Source organism: Notolabrus celidotus, chromosome 15, assembly GCF_009762535.1.
Source record: "Notolabrus celidotus isolate fNotCel1 chromosome 15, fNotCel1.pri, whole genome shotgun sequence".
Lineage (NCBI taxonomy): Eukaryota > Metazoa > Chordata > Actinopteri > Labriformes > Labridae > Notolabrus > Notolabrus celidotus.
The window spans coordinates 9,532,220-9,552,504 of NC_048286.1; the positions used below are offsets into that span (position 1 = coordinate 9,532,220).

The 20,285-nt window shown below is 41.0% G+C and overlaps 1 protein-coding gene across 1 annotated transcript in view; it reads left to right on the forward strand.

The window, feature by feature from the left end:
• Positions 1-537: 537 nt before the first annotated feature.
• LOC117826443 (retinal-specific phospholipid-transporting ATPase ABCA4-like) overlaps positions 538-20,285 on the forward strand; it is a 50,274-nt gene continuing 30,526 nt past the window's right edge. Inside the window, exons 1-13 of the mRNA XM_034702495.1 lie at positions 538-603; positions 801-894; positions 1,072-1,213; positions 1,517-1,656; positions 2,668-2,795; positions 2,977-3,174; positions 9,526-9,615; positions 13,174-13,411; positions 14,054-14,193; positions 15,179-15,295; positions 15,743-15,940; positions 18,774-18,979; positions 19,944-20,120. Of these exons, the coding sequence (XP_034558386.1) occupies positions 538-603; positions 801-894; positions 1,072-1,213; positions 1,517-1,656; positions 2,668-2,795; positions 2,977-3,174; positions 9,526-9,615; positions 13,174-13,411; positions 14,054-14,193; positions 15,179-15,295; positions 15,743-15,940; positions 18,774-18,979; positions 19,944-20,120 (1,934 nt within the window). The remainder of the gene's footprint in view (positions 604-800; positions 895-1,071; positions 1,214-1,516; positions 1,657-2,667; positions 2,796-2,976; positions 3,175-9,525; positions 9,616-13,173; positions 13,412-14,053; positions 14,194-15,178; positions 15,296-15,742; positions 15,941-18,773; positions 18,980-19,943; positions 20,121-20,285) is intronic.

Genomic DNA, 20,285 nt, shown 5'->3' on the forward strand with positions numbered 1-20,285 from the left:
TGGGATGCAGTTTGTAGGACAGTCTGTCTAACGTTGCTCACCTGATGCAAAGCTAAGTTAATGCTTAAGCCATGTTCATATGTTTGAGTCAAGTTCAGGTCAAACTCAAAGCCTGAGTAAAGTCAGCACATCCCATAACCCCATCATATTTTCCCATCATGTCTTTCCTATAAGAGAAATCATAGTTTTATAGTGTGTTCAAAAATGAATGGATTCATCTGTGGGAGGAAAAATGTAGCACAGCAATTCTTTAAATCACAGGACTTTTTGGGAGGGGACTGTGAAAATGAAAAAAACGCCAAAAAAGAAGCAAAATGTATCGTGAAATCACAAAAATTGAATCCAAGAGATGAGAGTTTTTTTCAGATCAGATCCCAGAAGTGTAGTCCTGTGCCCTCCTGACTCCATGCTCAATCATCTTGTCCAGATTCTCTTTGTGAGAAGTGAACAACTGAGCGTTATCACCCCTGACTGAGTTGTGTGTCTACAGGTTTGTCACAGTCTGATGACCCCTTCCAGGGGTAAAGCTGCGGAGCAATGAACACAGGCTCTCAAATCCGCCTGTTACTGTGGAAGAACTGGACCCTCCGCAAGAGACAGAAGGTATTATTAGCAATATGAATGGGAATGTGAAAATGTGACAGTGCTCAGCTATCCAGTACGATAACATCACGAGCACAGTGTCTCTCAGCCTCCCACTTTGAGCTTCATATGATAAGCTGCAGACGGTTTTTATTGGATTAGGTCGTACAGGTGTTCCAGTTTCCCTCTGTAACAAACTCCCGTCTGTTTGTGCACAGGTCCGCTTCCTGGTGGAGATCATCTGGCCCGTGTTGTTATTTGTTGGTTTGGTTTGGCTAAGGAAGGCTAATCCTCTGTACCAACAACATGAGTGTAAGTAAAAGTTTTTTTTAGTCACCTTTGTGTTTAAATTAATCAACAATGAAAGGTTGTTGTAGAGAGGAAGTGGTTCTGAGAACCAGCTGGATTTGTTTTCTTAGAGAGAACAACACATGCTAAGCCTTTGGCTTACTTCAGAAGCCCTCACATGCCCCATATGTGTTTTTTCAGGTCATTTTCCAAACAAGGCCATGCCGTCAGCAGGGATTCTCCCCTGGATACAGGGCATCTTCTGCAACGCCGACAACCCCTGCTTCAAATATCCCACCAGAGGGGAGTCTCCGGGTGTTGTCTCCAACTACAACAACTCAGTGTAAGGAAATGTTCTTTAATAAAAAGTTTCACAATCAATTGATCAATATAGGTAAAGACCATAACCACACGGTACAGGCTGCAACACTGTAATACATGTAAAATCATTCTTTATAAAAGAACTGTCAGCACAGAGCTCAACAAACATCTCATCATCACTTGATTAAAACATTTTTCCTGTTAAAATGAAAATGTTACACAAAAAGGACCATGTATGATTTTTTTTTACATCAGATAATATTTATGTATAATTCTGAATCATTGACTTCTCCACTGATTCAAGTGTACTTTGGGTTTCTTCCAGATTGGCACGGTTCTATGTTGATGCCCAGGAGCTTCTGCTCAATGAAACTGAGGTCCGGCAGCTCGGCCGTGTTTGGCAGGAGATGTCATCCTTTGCTAACTTCATGGACTCGTTGCGCAACAACCCATCTCTGCTGACAGGTAAGGTCACATTTAGAGAAATGGTTCAGACAGTGGCACTTGTGTGGAGAGTAAAATGGTGGGCTAAAGCTTCTTTTTATCTTTTTATCCACTCTTCAATCAGCAGAGAGAAAGAGATGCTTGACTGTTGACTCCAGTCAGGTATCTCTGACCACAATATGACACCAAACTCTTGTTGGAAAGTCCATTCTCAGTCTGACTATACTTGTGGTCTGAAAATCCTGTTTCTTGGATATTTTTTTCTCTTGTGTCAGAGCACATCCTCACTTTTGCTTTCATTTAAAAAAATCCCCTGCTTGAGGTCTTGTTTCTGTCTATCATTATGATAAAACAGTCTGTGAGAAGCTGCATTATCCAGCCACTACAACATAAATAAAGGAGACTGACATTACTGCCTTTTCATATTCATTATAATATTAGACCTCTATCCTAGTTCAAGTGCAGTAGCCACAGTTTTGTGGTCAATGGAGATATTTACTCAATTTACCTTTTTCAATTTTAGTTTTATTGAACTATGAATAAACTAGTATAAAGCTTTTGATATTGTTCACTTTTTGGTACAACCCAAAAAAACAACAGACAAATAAAATACAGCCATAAATCCAGTTAGAGTCAGAGTGAAATTATTTTCCTTAAACTTGATATTTCCTGTATGGGATTATAAACCCAATCCATTCTGTCCTGTATTTAATATGTCACCCGTGAGTCTCAAAGTGGATGTTTGATTTTCCAATGCAAATATTGTATGCATCATGCAGAGCCTGCTTGTGATTCTTGACATAACCCCTTTTTTTCATAATCTAAACATGTATGCTTCAGAAAAGCCAACAAGTTTACTCAATATTACTTCAAAGAGATTAGTGTAACCTGTTGGCTGGGTTGTGTGTAAAAACACATGCTCTTGCTCAATGGACTTACCTTCGAAACACCAAATCTCCCCGGGACTGTCGTGTTGAAATTGTCTTTAGTGCTTCAAACCTTTTACAATCTCTTCTATTCTCTTTCCTCAAGGTCGTGGGCTGAAGATAGATGACATGCTGAAGGATGATGAAGTTTTCACAGCCTACCTTTTGCGAGATGTTCCCCTCTCAGAATCCATCGTCTACCAGCTTGTTAATGCGAAATTACGACTGGAACAGGTGGGATGAGTGAGATGTTTCAGAAAAGACAAGATTATCACGCCTTATTTTATAACCCTGTTTATTAACACACATCTATATATGGGTTAAACTAGAAATGAAGAGTCCATTGTAATTATATTTGGTGATTCTTTGAGAAATAGCCCAACAAATCCAACTTTTTTGTTTCCATAATCTTCAGTTTGCCTTCGGCATCCCAGACCTGCAGCTGAAAGACATAGCCTGCAGCCAGGCCCTGCTGGAGCGCTTCATCATCTTCCCCAGTCGCATGGGGCTCCAAGGGGTCCGCAATGCCATGTGTGCCCTCAGCCGGCAGAGCTTGCAGAAGATAGAGGACGTCCTTTACGCTAATATGGACTTCTTTAAAATCTTCAAACTGGTGAGTGGATTGAAAGAGCTTTAACACACACTTTGACTTTTAGTATTTCACAGTAAAAGCTATTAGAGGTTACATTTCATTTTGATGAATCATGATCTGCATCATATATCTCACATATGTTTCTCAAGCCTTCAAGTATTTCAAGTGACCTTCATTGCTTCCTGTTGTAGGGTGGACATTGTTCATTACATCCTCTTTAGCGTGGTTTTTGTTACTGGAATATATGCTGGAAATTATTCACATTGCCATGGCGCTTCTCATTTCCCCTGATCCTCTGAAGGCAGTGTTTGTGGAAAATGATGTCTTTTTTTCCCAGTATTGAAGGCCACAGTCTGTCATTCTTCCTGTCTCATTTCCATCAAACTCAGTTAACTGTTGTATTTATGTTACTGTATAAAGCTGCTCAGCACTCAGGCTATGTCAGTCAGTAGGCAGGGATGTGGAGTCAGCCTAATTTGTCTCATCACAGTGTTTAAGAATTAATTCCACAAATTCACATGGCAGACATTTTTCTGTTACACACACTCAGGGTGAGAAGCTGAAATGCTGTTATTACATTGTCATGATGTGTTTTAGACTAACAAGCCTTAATCAAAGAGAAACTAACAAAGTGTTATCAATGCAACACTTTTGGATGATCTGCAACTGAAAGACAATGGATTACAAAATCAGGCAACAATTTGAGCAAAACATTTTATTACTACTCAGTAGCAGCCGACAGCTACATCACAATAGCTAATAGCTTTCAACCATAGACTGTATATAATATAGACGTAGGATCCGTGACATCATACACCTGTTTCTGAAGCGCTGTTTTGAGGCCAATCGTCGGAGGCAGCCATATTGCTGCTGTCCAGTGATTGTGACGTAAAGAGGCGGGCTTTTAGCCTCCTAGCCAACAGCTACAGTGTTCCCACCTGCCAATCAAGTCAGCTGTGCCTCTCATTGGAAGACTCGTATCTTTGAAATTGCTGTGTTAGAAAAAAATTCACCCCCTGTACAGTGTGTGCCGATCGAGAAATGAGCTATCCAGACTACACTCATCTTTTGCACCAGGCTGTAAACATATTTATTTCTGCTGTAAAGATCAGCTTCTTTGAATTGGTGTCTATGTGGTTTCCAGTACTTCCGGAGCCAGCCTCAAGCAGACCCTCGATGAACTGCAGTTTTTAACACTTCTGCATTGGACTCATATTTTTACCAAGCCAGCGGTTGTTAGCTCGAAAAAAAATGTTAGCTTGGCATTCACACTGTTTCATGCAAATGTAACACTATAAACTATAAAGTTACATAAAAAAGGTTGAATGGCAAAGTTAGCTGTCATAGCAGTAGATAATGAACAAATAGTTTGATTTAATTCTGTATCATCAGTGAACCTTTGCTTAGCAACATGAGCTACATTTTCATAGTTAGCTAAAACTTGTCATGGTTTAAGCTAGTATCATTAAGTTGGCTGGTGAAGTATTTGAAGCTTTAACTTAACAATGCCACATTGTTCTGATGTTGGTTGCTGTTTCATGTTAGTTTATCAAGCTTACCAGCAAGACAGACCTAAGACTCTGGTTTAAATAGCTGAAGTTATCTGCTCAAAGCAGCGTTTTGCTTGGTTTGGTAGCTAGTAGTTTGTCCTTGTTGGCAGGCAAACTAAGATTTGGTAACAAAATGAGTTACCCCTACCAAACCCACATCCTTCCTATAGTTCCCCCATTTATTCAACACGTGGCATCAACTTATTTGCTTTGAGTTGGAGTCTACTATGGTGAAAGTTTTTTGTTAGCTAGTGATTGCTGTTAGCTGTGTAGGTTAGCTACAGCCAGAAAAGGGTCAGGTTGCACATGGTACATTAAATAGTGGTTATTCTTATTTCTTACAGTCCAATAAAAGCACCAAAACAATGCACTAAGTCTCTCCCATCTTAATTCTCGCTCTGTAGCATTTAGTTTGAAGACTATTTATCCCCTTTAAAGATATGAATCCTCACAAAAAAAAAAAAAAATGTTGGCTTCCTTTCATAGAAAAATGTCAAATCACATGGTTATGAGATTTGTAGCAAAGGTACTTTAAAAGTAGTAAATTGTGCATGCGGTGCAGACTGTTTTCAGCGGCTATAAATATACATTTGGAGCTCCTGGAATTATTTCTGGCAGCAAGATGAATTATTTTGGATTGAGTTGAAATTAACTTCAGTGGGTTTGTTCTTGGTGATGGACATGTGACCTGGCTCAACAGTGTGGCTCATTAATAAGGTTTAAATCATTCTTGAGTAAGAATGGAGCTCATTGCCTCAGAGGATTAAGCTGTTTCAAGTTTTAGAAACACAGACAGTCCTTGTTACCAGGATCAATTATGAGTTGTTCTTGGTCTTTTTAATTGGATTTGTCGGCAATAAGAAAAAACAATATCACCAACCATATTGATGACTTTCTCAAGACACTCTGTCTCAGGAATATAAAGGGGGGAAGTATTAACTAAAATAGCCGCATTAGCCAAGTTCATGATGAAACAGTATGTGCTGATTAGCCTCAAAGCCCTGGTGTTGAGTGGTTATTTGTTGTTAATTGTGGCGTGATGTCAGCTGACTTGGTGTGCTGCATTGAGCTTGTGGTGATGTCAGGACTGCGTGTAAGGCCGCAGTAGATGACTTGAGCTTGCCACTGATTGTGCCATGACTGTTACCTCAATTACGGATTTATTTGGGGCTTGGAATAAACCACTGGCCCTGCGTCAAAGCATTGACACATTTATTTATAGAAAGCAAGAAGCACGGAGGAGGTAGAACAACAGGTCTTTACTTTTTGTCTGAATGGCACCATGAGTCTCTAATCGTAACTTATTGTCGTTGTTAAGGTCGTCTGTATGTGAATTATTTCCCCCATTTGGACACAGATGTTTCTCAGACTATCTCACTGAAGGAAAAAGGAAAACAAGAGAACATTAAAGGGAAGAATACACACCAACAAACTGACCTATATTTAAACTGTCTTCCCTCTACACCCCCTTCTTCTTGGTGTCCAGGTTCGCCTAGGTGACTGGCTCAGAGTGTTGGCACAGCATTATCCCTCTTGGCCTTTTTCTCTAATGGGCTTAACTAGGCCCCGCCCACAGTCTGTGAGGTATTCTCTAAGACATGATGCTGCGTCTGGTGTAAATAAATTGTCAACATGTGCCTGCATCAAAGGTCAGGTTGGCCTCACAGCTGCCAGCACACCTGGTTGTTAGAAAACCTGACTGTAACAGGAAGAGCATGGAGGGGCTGCAGGGCCTTGCATAACCTTTTTGTTGATGGCCTGAATAAGATGATCTAGTTCAGTGATTTTCAACCACTGTGCCATGGAACAATAGTGTGCCGGGACAGCTTGTCAGGTGTACCGTGGGACATTTTCCAACTTCACTTAACTAGCGCGTATTATGCGCGCGAGATGTGTATGTGACAAGACGTAGGCGTACAACAGCGATGGATAAATATTGGAAAAGGAAAAATTAAAACTCCAAACTGGGCCCTGGACTAAATTCTAACCTGGATGAAGAGCGTAATATGGGTGTTGGAAAAGGCAACTTTTATGAGAAAAACTACAACGGTGTCTGCGAGAGCTCTCAAAGCGAGCTACTTAGTATCTGAACACGTAACCAAATCAAAAAAGCCACACACTGTGGCAGAGACATTAATACTACCTGCAAAAGCCATTGTAAATGAGATGCTTCGCCCTGACACAGTTATAGTAGTTGCCAAAGTCCCCCTCTCAGATAAATAGATTCATAACTAAATGTGTCATTTTGTAACACTTTTGGTTGGTGGTGTGACTCCAGATTTTTTTAATGTAAGAAATGTGCCTTGGCTCAAAAAAGGTTGAAAAACACTGATCTAGTTCACCAAAAGAGATGTAACCATGAATGGTAGACTTAGCATTCCAAATCTACTGTATCATTTTATTATCTTGTCAATAAAACAAATTAATTGTTATTTTATTTTTGCTTTAATTGGAATGATTTCTCCTCTCTTCTATAACGTTTCAGTTAGTATACTAATTATGATAATTATTAGTATGCAAAAATGAACCTTTCCTGTATTTTCCCCCTTCCATTAGTACCTATTGTATTCATGTTAATCCTTTGCCCTGGGCTCGAGCCTTTCTCATGTGAAATAACATACAAATAAAAAGAATGCTTGTGACTCTGCAGTGTTAGCAATTAGTGAATGATTCCAAACTATAGCTTCAAGGTAATATAGTACTTGTCAGTATCATTGAATATTCAAGGCTCAGTAACAAACAAACAAAAAAGAATCATTACTTTATAAAGAACTAAATCTGAAAACATATTCATTATTCATATGACTGACATTTTTCTGTTGACATTTTTACTACATTTTTATCAGTGCACAAAATTATTCAACAACAGATTTTTCCAACGGAGCTCCGGTCACTTCAAGCTTCCTTACCAGAAGTGGGCGAGGCTTTACTAGCTTATAAACACTTGACTTGGATCCTTGAAAAGTCTTAGAAAGTTTTGAGTTGGATTTTTGAAATTTAAGGTCAGAAAAAGTTTCTAAATTGTTTTTCTTTTTTTTTTTACTAGTGAGATGTCTTACATTTTAGATAGGGAATATCTGAGAGATGTCTGAAGATAAAATCAAATCTGCACTGTCTAGATAACATGAGATAAAACTTAATTTTGTTTCTTTTGGGGGGGATTTGCTTGTTCATATGACAAATTTGCCATCAATGGCAGCTTTTGGTGTACTCATTTACAAACTAGGAGCATAAAACAGAGCAGAAATAGAAAATGAGAACATCCAAATTTAAGGAAATTTGGCTTCAAGATGAAAAATACAGGGAATGAATGGTTGGCAGAGGTAACATAAGGGACATTATTCGCAATGTATAGGCAACTTGCAAGTTATGCAAAAATGCTTTTAAACCTTGAATTGTATATTGTATTAAATATGTCACATCTGCATCAATCGCCATTTATTATGCTGTGCAAAAAAGTTAGTAATTGTTGTCTTTTTGGATCATAAAACATCTTGAAAGTTTTAGCTATGATCTCAACAAGTGAAACCATCCTTCCTAGAACAGCGAGCATTATGCTGCAGTGTCACAAACCTGGATTCGTCCTGGTGGCCGACACAGACTAATCCAGTGGTAGCAAAAATAAGCCTGAAGTCAATGAGAAAATGACCTTTCTTCTCTCTGGATTTATCACCTCATCAGATATGTTCTCTTTTAGATCCTTTAGAGCCTTTCTTCAAAACAGCAGTAGGTTTATTTACTATCTTATAGTCTAATTTAGAGTTACATAGAAGAATTTGGTCAAGCTTGAGGGCGCAGCTTCATTATGATTGACATGTTGTGCCACAGCAACCTTTCAAACAGGATAAAGATGGAGCTATTTAAGGCAGCCTCTTGTCCAGCTACGGTCACCTCTGGTTCCAAAAATTCAAGATGGCAGCAGAAACTAACTCGAGGATTCAAATAGTTGCAAGCTGACAAATAAATGGTTGACGCAACAGTGGCTATGTTTACTAACAGACATTTAAAAGTAGCATTACAGGGCCCCTCGAGTTCCATGAAGTGATCATTCTTATCTCTTACCTTCTTCTCTCTAATTTATGATGAATTAAGATGAAAATGATCACCTTCATGTGACTTCAGGGGCTCCATGTAGGATCCGAGGAATACAAAAACATCTTCTATGTCTGTAAAGACAGATATAAATATGACGGACAGGATATAAACCCGCTTAGTTTGCATTAGCCTGTAATAAGAGCATCTTAGTGGCGATCAGTGCGTTTAACCCATTAGCTCCCTTAAGTTCAAAGCCCATTACTACACTGACCTCTCACGCTGCAACAACTTTCCTCCCCTCATTACTCTCATCACTCCTTTTCTCTCCCACCTCTCAGCACCCTCCCATCCCATTCAGCCCCCCTCACCAGCCACCCCCCAACATTGCCTTCCTCCTTCCTTCGTTCATTGAAATGCAAGCGTGAGGAATGTGAGAGGAAGGATATCACATGTGCGTGTTTGTCTTTTGCATTCGGGGTTTCCGTAGCCCTCTGCCCTCTACCCTGACCAGGCATTTTCTGACACCTTCTGCTAATGAGTTCTTTGGAAGATAAAGTCATTGAGGGAGGTTTAAGAGGAAATCATGTCAGTGAGTTTGCACAAATAATACATTTTACAATGGCTCAGCTGTGTTTCAGTCAGAGGTCAACATGAGACATGAAATAAAAAGAGTGGTGATGATTCTGAAAGAAAGAATCTCTCATTTTGTTTTTCCTCATCTAGATATAAACACACTGTCTTTATCACGCTCAGTGACAGATTGATCTCATGCTTTGTGTCTCCCCAGATGCCTCAGGTTGTGGACAGCAGCTCACAGGGGATCGACCTGCACTTCTGGGGTCGTGTTCTTAAGGCACTGTCGGAGAGGATCCAAGTTGTAAGTGCTCCAAAGTCCGTGTATCCCTTCTATTCCTCCTCAGTCCTGCAGGATCAGAGGCTCCTGTATTTTTAGCCCTGCAGGAAACTGGCCTCTTCCTCTGCTCCCTGTTTGAGAGCCGCTCATAGAGGAGGCTGAGTGATGGTCTCAACAATGTGGGGTGTACATGAGTGTGTTAACAACCTGCACGTGTACTGTACATGCACTGATATGTTTTTGTAGACTCATGATATGTATGCCAGGATGTGTGCATGCACATTCAGGTTAGGTCTCATGCGTCATGAGTATGTATAGCTACACGTGTCTGTATCACATCATAAAAATTCAGTATAAGCAGAATGAATAAAATGGAAACTGAACATTACTTAAGAGAATATGATAAACACTGCTGCTGCAGTACTATAATGGTCTACTAACTGGATATAGACCAGCACATGGTTTGGCAGCTTTTTGATCTACAAAATAGAGATAAAGTTGTGTGTAAGCTGTGTCTGATTAAACCATCAAACCGGAGCAAAGTGTAACAAGATGTTAACCTGCAAGGAGGACTAAAGGCTTGTGGTGCTAGCTCTGCTATCTTTATCAACACCATTTACCTGCAGACTCTTTGATCCTTTGTTTAGCCATGTCAGATCACTTGTGCTCAGTTTTTACTGTTTTCTTAACTTTGGACTTGTCAGTCTAAGTTTAAATTTCTGTTTGAACAAACAGGACATTAGTCGCTTCATAGCATCCTTAGTTCAAAATGACCTAATCTCAAGGTAAATGAATACAGAAAAGTCACTTTCCTGAAGCTATTATGAGGAACCTTCTGATTATAGTTAATTGAAAATGCTAATTGGGGTACCGTTGGCTTAGCGATCTAAGCGCGTGCCCGATACACAGAGGCTAGAGCCCTCGTTGAAGAGGTTGCAGGTTCGATTCCAGCCTCAACCATGTACTGCATATCTTCCCCCACCCTCTACTCCCCATATTCCCTGTCTCTCTTCAGCTATCCTATCCATCTAGGGCGAAAATGCCCAAAAATATAACTTAAAAAAAGAAAATGCTAATCTGACCGTAGAAACAGTGCTGAGAAAAAAATCCTGACCATCCGTCTATGTAGCATCTTTTTTTAAACCTTAACATTGAGAGTTGCAACTATCACCTTTTCGTAACAATAGTAAAGAAAATAATCAAGGACTGTAATCATTCAGTTATGGTTCAAACAAATGTACACACACAGACAGACTCACACAAACATAGTCTGGGATCGTGTTGTGTCTTTCAGCACGTTCACTGTGTGTCCCTGGGGTGGTGTGTATCCCATCATCACCTTAACCAGGGTGTGTGTGTTGGGGGGGAGAGAGAGAGAGAGAGAGAGGGTGGGCGGTTGAGGCAGACATTCCTTGGAGGTGACACATCCTGTAGGTGGGACCGTCATATCACCGTGGTGACACAGAGGCGAGCCAAATGCGCTCATAGCCCACAACTCCTTCCTTTCACTGCCGTCAGTGTGTGTTGGTGTGAAACGTTAAATAAGAAAAGAGAGGAAAAGGATGTGGAAGGAAAAGGAGAGTGAAATAATTTAGGGGTGTGTGAGCGTGAGTGTGAGCTTATTTATACACACTCACACAAAGTTTGCTCTGAGTGTGGGACATAGAGGAGGAATGAGTCACTATTATCCTAACCTTTCATACCAGTGACTGCTGGTCTTACCAGTGAAATGTTCCCCACAGTTACACCAGTAAGAGGATTGAAGAGCTATGATAAGAAAGATGCTGAAGTACCAATATTCCTGGAAGAACATAACTCTACTTAAAATCTGATCCTGTAGAACTTAATACAAAGAATTTTAAGCTTTGAGGATGTTTAATAGTTGATTTCTTGGTTCTCTGATTTGATCCTTGAAGTGGTGTAGTTCTATCCTGATGTACAAAAGTACTCTAACATATAATCTCATAGAGGAAATGATACAAATCAGGGAGACATGGTTCTGGATGAAGCTATTTTTTAACTCAATAGGAGGATATTTAGTTTGATTATCTTGGTAATGTGAGGAGAAGCATACATCCCTCTTTGCTTATCCTTAAAACTATTGTTTTCATGGCATGGTTTATGTCGGGTCATTTAAACGGAATTAATAATCACCGCTTATATAAATATCCTTATCTTGTATATTGTTTTTGGACATAGTTTAAAGTAGCTCAAAGATGTTCACACGGCATGTACTTTGCAAAAAGTATACTTAAAGCTCTAGTAAGGAGTTTTAAGTAGAAACTGGAGTAAATCATGTTTTGAGCTAGAACATCAAAGAAACCATGAGAGCGATCATTTCTGCACAGTTCTTTTTAGAGTCTCAAATGTCCATCAGGGCTAGCTTATGTTTCAAAGTGATCAACAGCATGCTGCACTTTCACAGAAAATGTTAACAATAATTGACACATTTTACTCTTGAAGAGATGAGTTTTCTTGTTAAAAAACGTCTCACACATTGTGACGGCCCCTGCTTGAATGTTTATATTCTGGTGGCCATACTCATGGTTCTTTGAGGTGCCAGGAGTGCTGATTGGCTTCTTCTTCTTCTCAGGCTGGAAGCACATGGGCCCAGCCATTCTCTCTCTCTCTCTCTCTCTCTCTCTCTTTCTCTCTCTCTCTCTCTCTCTCTCTCTCTCTCTCTCTCTCTCTCTCTCTCTCTCTCTCTCTCTCTCTCTCTCTCTCTCTCTCTCTCTCAGCGTCTGCACTGTTATTTCAGTTTGACTCTTGTGTTAGGACACTCCTCAACACCTCACACTACGTCATGTTCACACACCCACATGCACAGTGCTGGTGCTACTAACTTTAAACACTTCCTATCAATTGTTAGTCTTCTGTTTATTTAACTTAATTTTGCAACTAACTTCCTCTTTACTATGTTAACTGGTGCTCCTCTCATCTTTTGTCATGGCCTATGAGCTGGGTTACGGCCAAATAGGGGCTCATGTTCCTGTTTCTTTCGCATGATTCAGTTAAACCGCTGAATGTTTGTTTGAAGTGCGTTTCTAGGTTTGTTGGTGCTTCTCCTGTATTTTGCAATGGCCCATGAACCGGGGTTATAACACACAGATACAGGATAATTCAGCAAAGAGATAAGATGTACTGCTTTGTCTACAGGGGGTGCCAAAATCAACACACACCAAAAATTCCTCACAGGAGCTTTAATATTCAAATCCTGTTAGTGGGAGGATGATATTTTGCTGTGGTTAGCCATGTTGATGAAGGAAAGGTGAGAAAAAGTCTGGATGAATCTAAAAGAGGGACTAAAGGGCTGTGGGTTTGCTGATTGTTTATCACTTTGTCAGGCAAAATTACTTAGTGATGATAAATGAGACAATACAAATGGCAATCAATCCCAACCTTCAAAAAGTAACACTTAATCTGATCAGATGCTATCTGTTTTTCAGACAAATTTTATTTTATTTTTCCTTAAAGTCAAACACAAACCTTTTTGGAAGTTGTAGGTGACCTTGACGCTGTGAACTCAGCTAAACAGGTATGGTGATCTCTGAGAGAATCTCCATCTTTGTGTGATTTTTCCAGTTGATGGAGAGGGAGAGCTCTCAGGAACTCCTGCAGAGGCTTTCCTCTCTGTTTCAAGACGGGGTACCCTCCACGTTCACTCAGATGATGTCCAGTGTGTCTAACCTCTTCTGTGGATACCCAGAGGGAGGCGGGTCCAGGGTCCTGTCCTTTAACTGGTACGAAGACAATAACTACAAGGTGTTTCTGGGAGTCAATGGAAGCAAGAGCCAAAGCTTTGTCTATGACGACTCTACCAGTAAGTACAACTTTAGCTTGAGTTTCAGGTCTGTACCTTCTAGATTGTACTATTTACAAGACAGTAAACATTGCATGCTAGAGATACAGTAGAACTTATTGTGCATATACACTGCTCAAAAAGATAAAGGGAACACTTAAAAATTACAATGTAACTCCAAATCATTCACACTTCTGGGATATCGACCTGTTCAGTTAGGAAGCAACACTGATTGTGAATCAACTACACCTGCGGTTGTGGAATTGAACAGACGACAGGTGGAAATGAGAGGCAATTAGCAAGACAACCCCTATAAAGGAATGGTTCTGCAGGTGGAGGCCACAGACCATTTCCCTGTCCTCATCTTTTCTGCCTGATTTTTGGTCACCTTTGCATTTTACCAGTGCCCTCACCACTAGAGGTAGCACATGGTGGTGTTTGCAACCCACAGAAGTTCCACAGGTAGTGCAGCTCTACTACTATCATTGATTAGTTTAATGGTAGAGTTTGAATGTTACTCAGCTGTGGAGGATATAAGAAAGTTCTCTGTATGTCCATAGTCAGTTCACATGACTCTCTACCTCTCTTGCTCTATCATTTCTTCTTATCTGTCTCTGTTTTCTTTTTCTAACCTCACTGTTTTTCTAACATCTCCACCCTCAGCTCCTTTCTGCAACGCCCTGATGCAGACGCTGGAGTCCAACCCCATCACAAAAATCGTGTGGAATTCAGTCAAGCCCCTGCTGATGGGAAAGATCCTGTACACCCCTGACTCCCCTGCCGTCCACAAGATATTAAAGAGTGTAAGAGAGACCACCTCTAGCTGACCCCTCACCTCTCTCTCTCACTCACTCTGTCTTTTTTCCTCTTGCTCTCCATTTTCTTTCACCACTCTTAGTATCTGATTTTTATTCTTCTAAACCCGCACCCTTCTTAGGAATGAGCTGACTACTGAAGTAAAGGAGGGCGGAAGGTTAAAGGGACAATCTACAGAGTGAGGGAAAGGAAGAATTAAAATAGATTGAGTGTAAGGGTGCAGCAATGGAGGGAAAAACTTAAATTCAAATTCATTTTGACCATGTGAAAAAGAGATGAACATACAAGCAACAAAGACGTAGTTACCTGAATTTACTGGATTTACTCATCCCAAAAAGGAGCTTGGAGGAGTGTTAACTTTTCCATCAGTTCGTCTCATTCAGTGGTTCTGACAGAAAAACAGATCCCACTTTCAGGAGGAGTTTATTTTCTATCAACCATCTCTGTTACTCAACCATCCACCATGAGTGTATCAGTCATTGATCCATTCTTCATCCATTAGCCATCCAACCATCCACCCGCCATCCATCCATCCATCCATCCATCCATCCATCCATCCATCCATCCATCCATCCATCCATCCATCCATCCATCCATCCATCCATCCATCCATCCATCCATCCAGCCATCCATCCATCCATCCATCCATCCATCCATCCATCCATCATCTATTATCTATCTATCTATCTATCTATCTATCTATCTATCTATCTATCTATCTATCTATCTATCTATCTATCTATCTATCTATCTATCTATCTATCTATCTATCTATCTATCTATCTATCTATCTATCTATCTATCTATCTATCTATCCATCCATCCATCCATCCATCCATCCATCCATCCATAACCATAAACTAAGAGAACCTTTAATAGCATACAGCATCAGAGGGATATGTAAATTGTACTGCTGGTGTACTCTGTCAACTTTATTTGTGTGTGTTAATATTTGTGGTTTGTGTGTTTCAGGCCAATACAACATTTGAGGAGTTAGAGAGACTGCAGAACATGGCCAAGGCCTGGGAGGAGTTGGGGCCTCAGCTCTGGGCTTTCTTCCAGAACAGTGTCCAGATGAACATGATCAGGGTATGAATGCTGCACTCAGACATTGATGCTGTCAGGGGGGGATTATTTGTGATGCACATTAATATTAACTACTACTACTACAACTAACAGTAAGCAGGAGTACACACATTTTGAAAATAGTCTAGGAAACAAATCAGATAAACTTCACTTTTCTTTAAAACAAATCTTTTGTTAGTTCACGTCATTTTGAGCCTTTAGCCTGACACACTGGGCACCAACCCCCAGCCCCAAAACAGAAGAAACTTGACTGCTACATGATTTACACACAGCATAGAAACCACTCAGGAAGCTGGTTGGACTAGTGATTGTGCAAACACACAATTGGCAGCAACTTTGAACATTCATAACCCCTCTGATATACTGGTTGGCAGGCACTCTTCAAAACACATGCTGCAAACTAAATAGAACTTGCTTTTGCACCTGTATCACATCTTTTTGTCTCTGCAGGACACCCTGAGAAACCCAACAGTGATGAACTTCATGGACAACAATCTGCAGGACACTAACTTCACCACTAAAGATATTCTGAACTTCCTGTATAATGGTCCAGAGGACTGGAGGGAGCCAGGGATGCCCAACTTTGACTGGAGAACAATTTTTAATAACACAGACCAGATGATACGCATGTTCAACAAGTATGGAGAGGTAAGAAACACAGCGTATCAGTCTGTTCACTGTTTATCCTGAGGATCATATTCCCTCTAATTTATGAAGACTTTGCCTCTTTTTCACTGCTTTCCTTTCACCCCTGTCACTTTTCCCCCAATGTTGCTCATTCCCAGAACAAACTATAAGACTGACTCTGAGCTCTGCAGACAGGTGCATCAGTCTTCCTGCTCTGCTCCCAGGAGATTGCATCCAGGCCCCTTTGAAACAGATCAGACCACTTAGCACGGCTTAGAGCCGCTCTCCCGTCCTGCAGGCTGAAAGCTGTGGAGAACAAGCCTCCTGTCACCCCCTTCCTTTGGCTCCTTTGTGGAGCCGGTGATAAAGTGCAGAGAAGGTGGGAATGAATCACTCCCCCCTCCATGAGCTCAATGCTGTTTTAGTGTATGGCCCCACACTGAAACAGACCCTTGCGCCTGCGAAATAAAAAGGAGGCAAATCACTCTATCCATCCTTCACGCCTTCCCTCTCTCCTCTCTTCTGATTTAAAGGGGGCGGTCCTAATGGGAGCCCTATCAGTGCCGGCATCTCAATCTGTCCTTTGTCCCCAAGTTCAAAGACGAGACCCTCAAGAGCCTCACAAACAAACCCAAGCAGTTTAGCCAATTAGATATAGCTGTCAGCTAGCATTGGGCCATAGGATAAGTACTGCAGTTAGCATTAGACCCCCTCACTCTATCAGGGGGGATGTTTCTCACACTGATATCCTTTTAGAACATGTGTATCAGAGAGCCTCTTTCTTCTTCTCCCGTCTCTGAGTGAACATTATTGTGCTGTGGATGTATGGCCCCGTAAAGATGAATGGGAAGTGCTCTCTCTTCTCTCTTTGAGCGCTCCCAGGGTATTGTACAGTAAAGTGAATGGACACATTAGACACGGTGCGCAGAGGGGGTGTGGAGGGTTAGAGAGCAGAGTGTGTGTGTTTGTGTGTGTGCGTGTGTGTGTGTGTGTAGGATGGGAGTTTCACATGGCAATTACATGTGTTACCTAGAAAGAGAAGCATGTGTGTGCATGTGATAGTCTCAGCTCCTGAGCCTCATTGTTTGTTTGTGTGGACGTGTGTAGGTGTGTGTTAGATACATGTGTGCATGTCTCTGCACTATTAAAGGCATGCATTAGCTGTCTAGTGTGTACGTGTGTATTTGTGTCTGTGGTTTCAAAAAGAATACAGTCACAAAGATTTTCCCATGTCATCACATCGCCTCAGTGAAAGATGATTCTGTTGCAAATGAGTGCACAACATCAGTGGGCCTAAATCCCCTGATACTTAAACACTACCTTCTTTTAGGCACATACCCCAAACTGTTTTACTGCATGCTGTTTCAGGTTACATCTCCACGTGTGTTCAGAGCGTCTAGGCTCCCACCTCATCACTCCTCACAGATTTGTTTTACATGCAGAAATCGCTGAGTGATGAGATAATATCTTAAACCTCTTAGTTGGAGAATGCAGGTGGATGTTGGGGAGGGGTGTTGCAGCTGGAAGTATGAACACAGCACTGATGCAAGGCAGAGGTGGCAATGATAGAGTAGAGAGGGAACAGAAGATAGAACGCCACATTGGACATACAGTGTACATTTGTGAGATGATGGTGAGGAAGACGCATGTCAAGAGTGGAAACAGTGCAGCTGGAGTTAAAATAAGATAAAATAATCCCTTATCCGTCCCACAATGGGGAACTTTACAGTGTTACAGCAAGTAAATAAGTTTATCTTAAGAAAATATTTACAGAACTAAAAAGTTAATTTACAGTATATTTACAAAACTAATGATACAAGTAAGAAATATGCACAGACTAGTAACATAGGTGCCTGTCTGCTTGAACAAGCTTGGAGATCTTGCTCCATTATTTGTCATGCATAGTTGTTGACCCCAATAATAGCGACCATATTTTACCTTAGATAAATAAAAGACAGGTCTGAAATTAGTCTAAAACATAACACATGGACGAAAGTGTTTGGCCATACCTGTTTATTATTGAATTCAGGTGTTTCGATCAGCTCCGTTATCCCCAGTGAAGGGCGACCTTAACGCTTCATGCTTCCAACTTTCCAACAGTTTGGGGAAAGTCCTTTTCTATTCCAACATGACTGTTCCCTAGTGCACAAAGCATGGACTATAAAGACATGGTTTGATGAGTTTACTGTGATTCCTGACCTCAACCCCATTGAGCTACTTTTGGATGAACTGGTACGGAGAGTGCAAGCCAGGCCTTCTCATCCAACATCAGTGCCTGACCTCATAAATGCTCTACAGAATGAATGGGCACAAATTCCCACAGAAACACTACAACATCTTGTGGAAAGCCTTCCAAGAAGAGTGGAAGCTGTTAAACCAACTCCATATTAAAGTATAATACAATGCCATAACAGTCCCTGTTGGTGTAATGGTCAGGCGTCCGAAAACTTGAGTCAATATAGTGTAAACCATGCAGTTAAAGAACTATCTGATCAGAAATAAGTACTTTAAGTTTGATGTTCTTGCGCTAACATGTGGTATGTGATGACTGTAAATGTTACTACAGGTGTGTTTTGGTCCGGACAGTATTCAGAATTAAATCCCTGCTCTACATTTAGCAAATGCTTTTTACACCTAATCTGATCCATGATCAAACAGGACCTGATGACACACTTAAAGATACACCTGCACAAATACCATTATAGGTAACACATGAATACAATGATGGTGTGTGTTACAACAGTCTTTATCTGAATATCACATCTCAATAAAAAAAATACACATGTATGTATCCAGATTGATGCAATCTGGCTGCTCTGACATTAATCCATGCTCTGTCATCCTGTGATCACAGTGCATCAATCTTGATAAGTTTGTGGCTTTCACGGATGAGTCACAGATGATCCACCAGGCTTTGCACCTGCTGGAGCAGAAAAAGTTCTGGGCCGGTGTGGTCTTCATAGACATGTACCCCTGGACCACAACTGTCCCCCCACACGTCAAGTACAAGATCCGCATGGACATCGACGCAGTGGAGCGAACCAATAAGATCAAAGACAGGTCAGTAGATGTACATGTGGAGAGATGTGTTAGTATGAGGGCTGCCCTCAGACCTTTTTTACAAGTGACCCTTCAAAATTAAGTGTGTGATTCTGACTCCTTTTACAAGAAGTGAAGTCCTAAAGTTATTTATTTATTTCTCAAAATGGATTGTTTTATTATGGTGTTACTTTGAGACTACAAAAGGAACAAAAAAGGATTCTTCAAACAAAAAAATAGACCTTACACTGGATATGAAAGAAGAAAAAATAAATAATTTTTTCAACTTTGCTTCTCAGTTGATTGCACAGCGACCACACTGTTTTAAAGCAAAAGCAGAAGCCAATTCATCACAAATAAATGTTTCATAAGGTTAGAAAATCAAGCTAATCAGAGGCACTTTCACTGCATTTCATCACACACAGGATAGCATTCAACCAGTGAGGCTTGAACAACCAAATCACCTGGAAAACCTGCTGCTGGTTGTTAAGGTCATTAAAAAGGCAAATAATCAAAGAAGGGGAAAAAAACCCTCTCTAACAGGCCTCCATGTATTTTCCAATCTCTCTTGGTGGTACCATATTAACTCGATACCTGCTCTTTCATCATCCTGTGTGAGGCTCTCACATGCATTTCCCCTTCCCTTTGATCTCCCATTCATAAACGAACAGTCTATCAATAGCCCCCGGGGTGAACAAGCACTTTTAGTAGTTAACACGGCACCAACAGGCTCTAATGGACCCAGTGGGAGTCCAGCCTCTGTGCAATGGAGTAATCAGATTGTACAAGGGCTTTGCCTTGGACTTATGTGCTTAAGCATAGCAGTGCACATGTGGAGTGTGTGTACGCTTTACGGATGTTGGCTCCAGGATGTTTTATTAGTGTCGTGTTGTGAATGGAGACTCCTACAACAGCAAGATCAATCAATAAATAAATATTTTACCCATTGTTACCAATGAGCCACCTCTGTCATTCACCCTCTCAGGTACTGGGACCCAGGCCCCAGAGCAGACCCCATGGAGGACCAGAGGTACATCTGGGGGGGCTTTGCCTACCTGCAGGACATGATCGAACACGGCATCATTAAACTACACACAGGCAATGACTGGCCGCTCGGGGTCTACGTCCAGCAGATGCCATACCCGTGCTATGTAGATGACCTGTGAGTACACCGGTCACTTTTAGTGGCAGCATGTCACTTTCATGGTGGAGGCTTCTGTGGGGGGGGTTGGACTTTTTAAAGACAGGACAGCTGAAGAGAGACAGTTATGTAGGAGGTCAAGAGGGGAGAGAGATGACATGCAGCAAAGGGTCAAGGCCAGGAGCT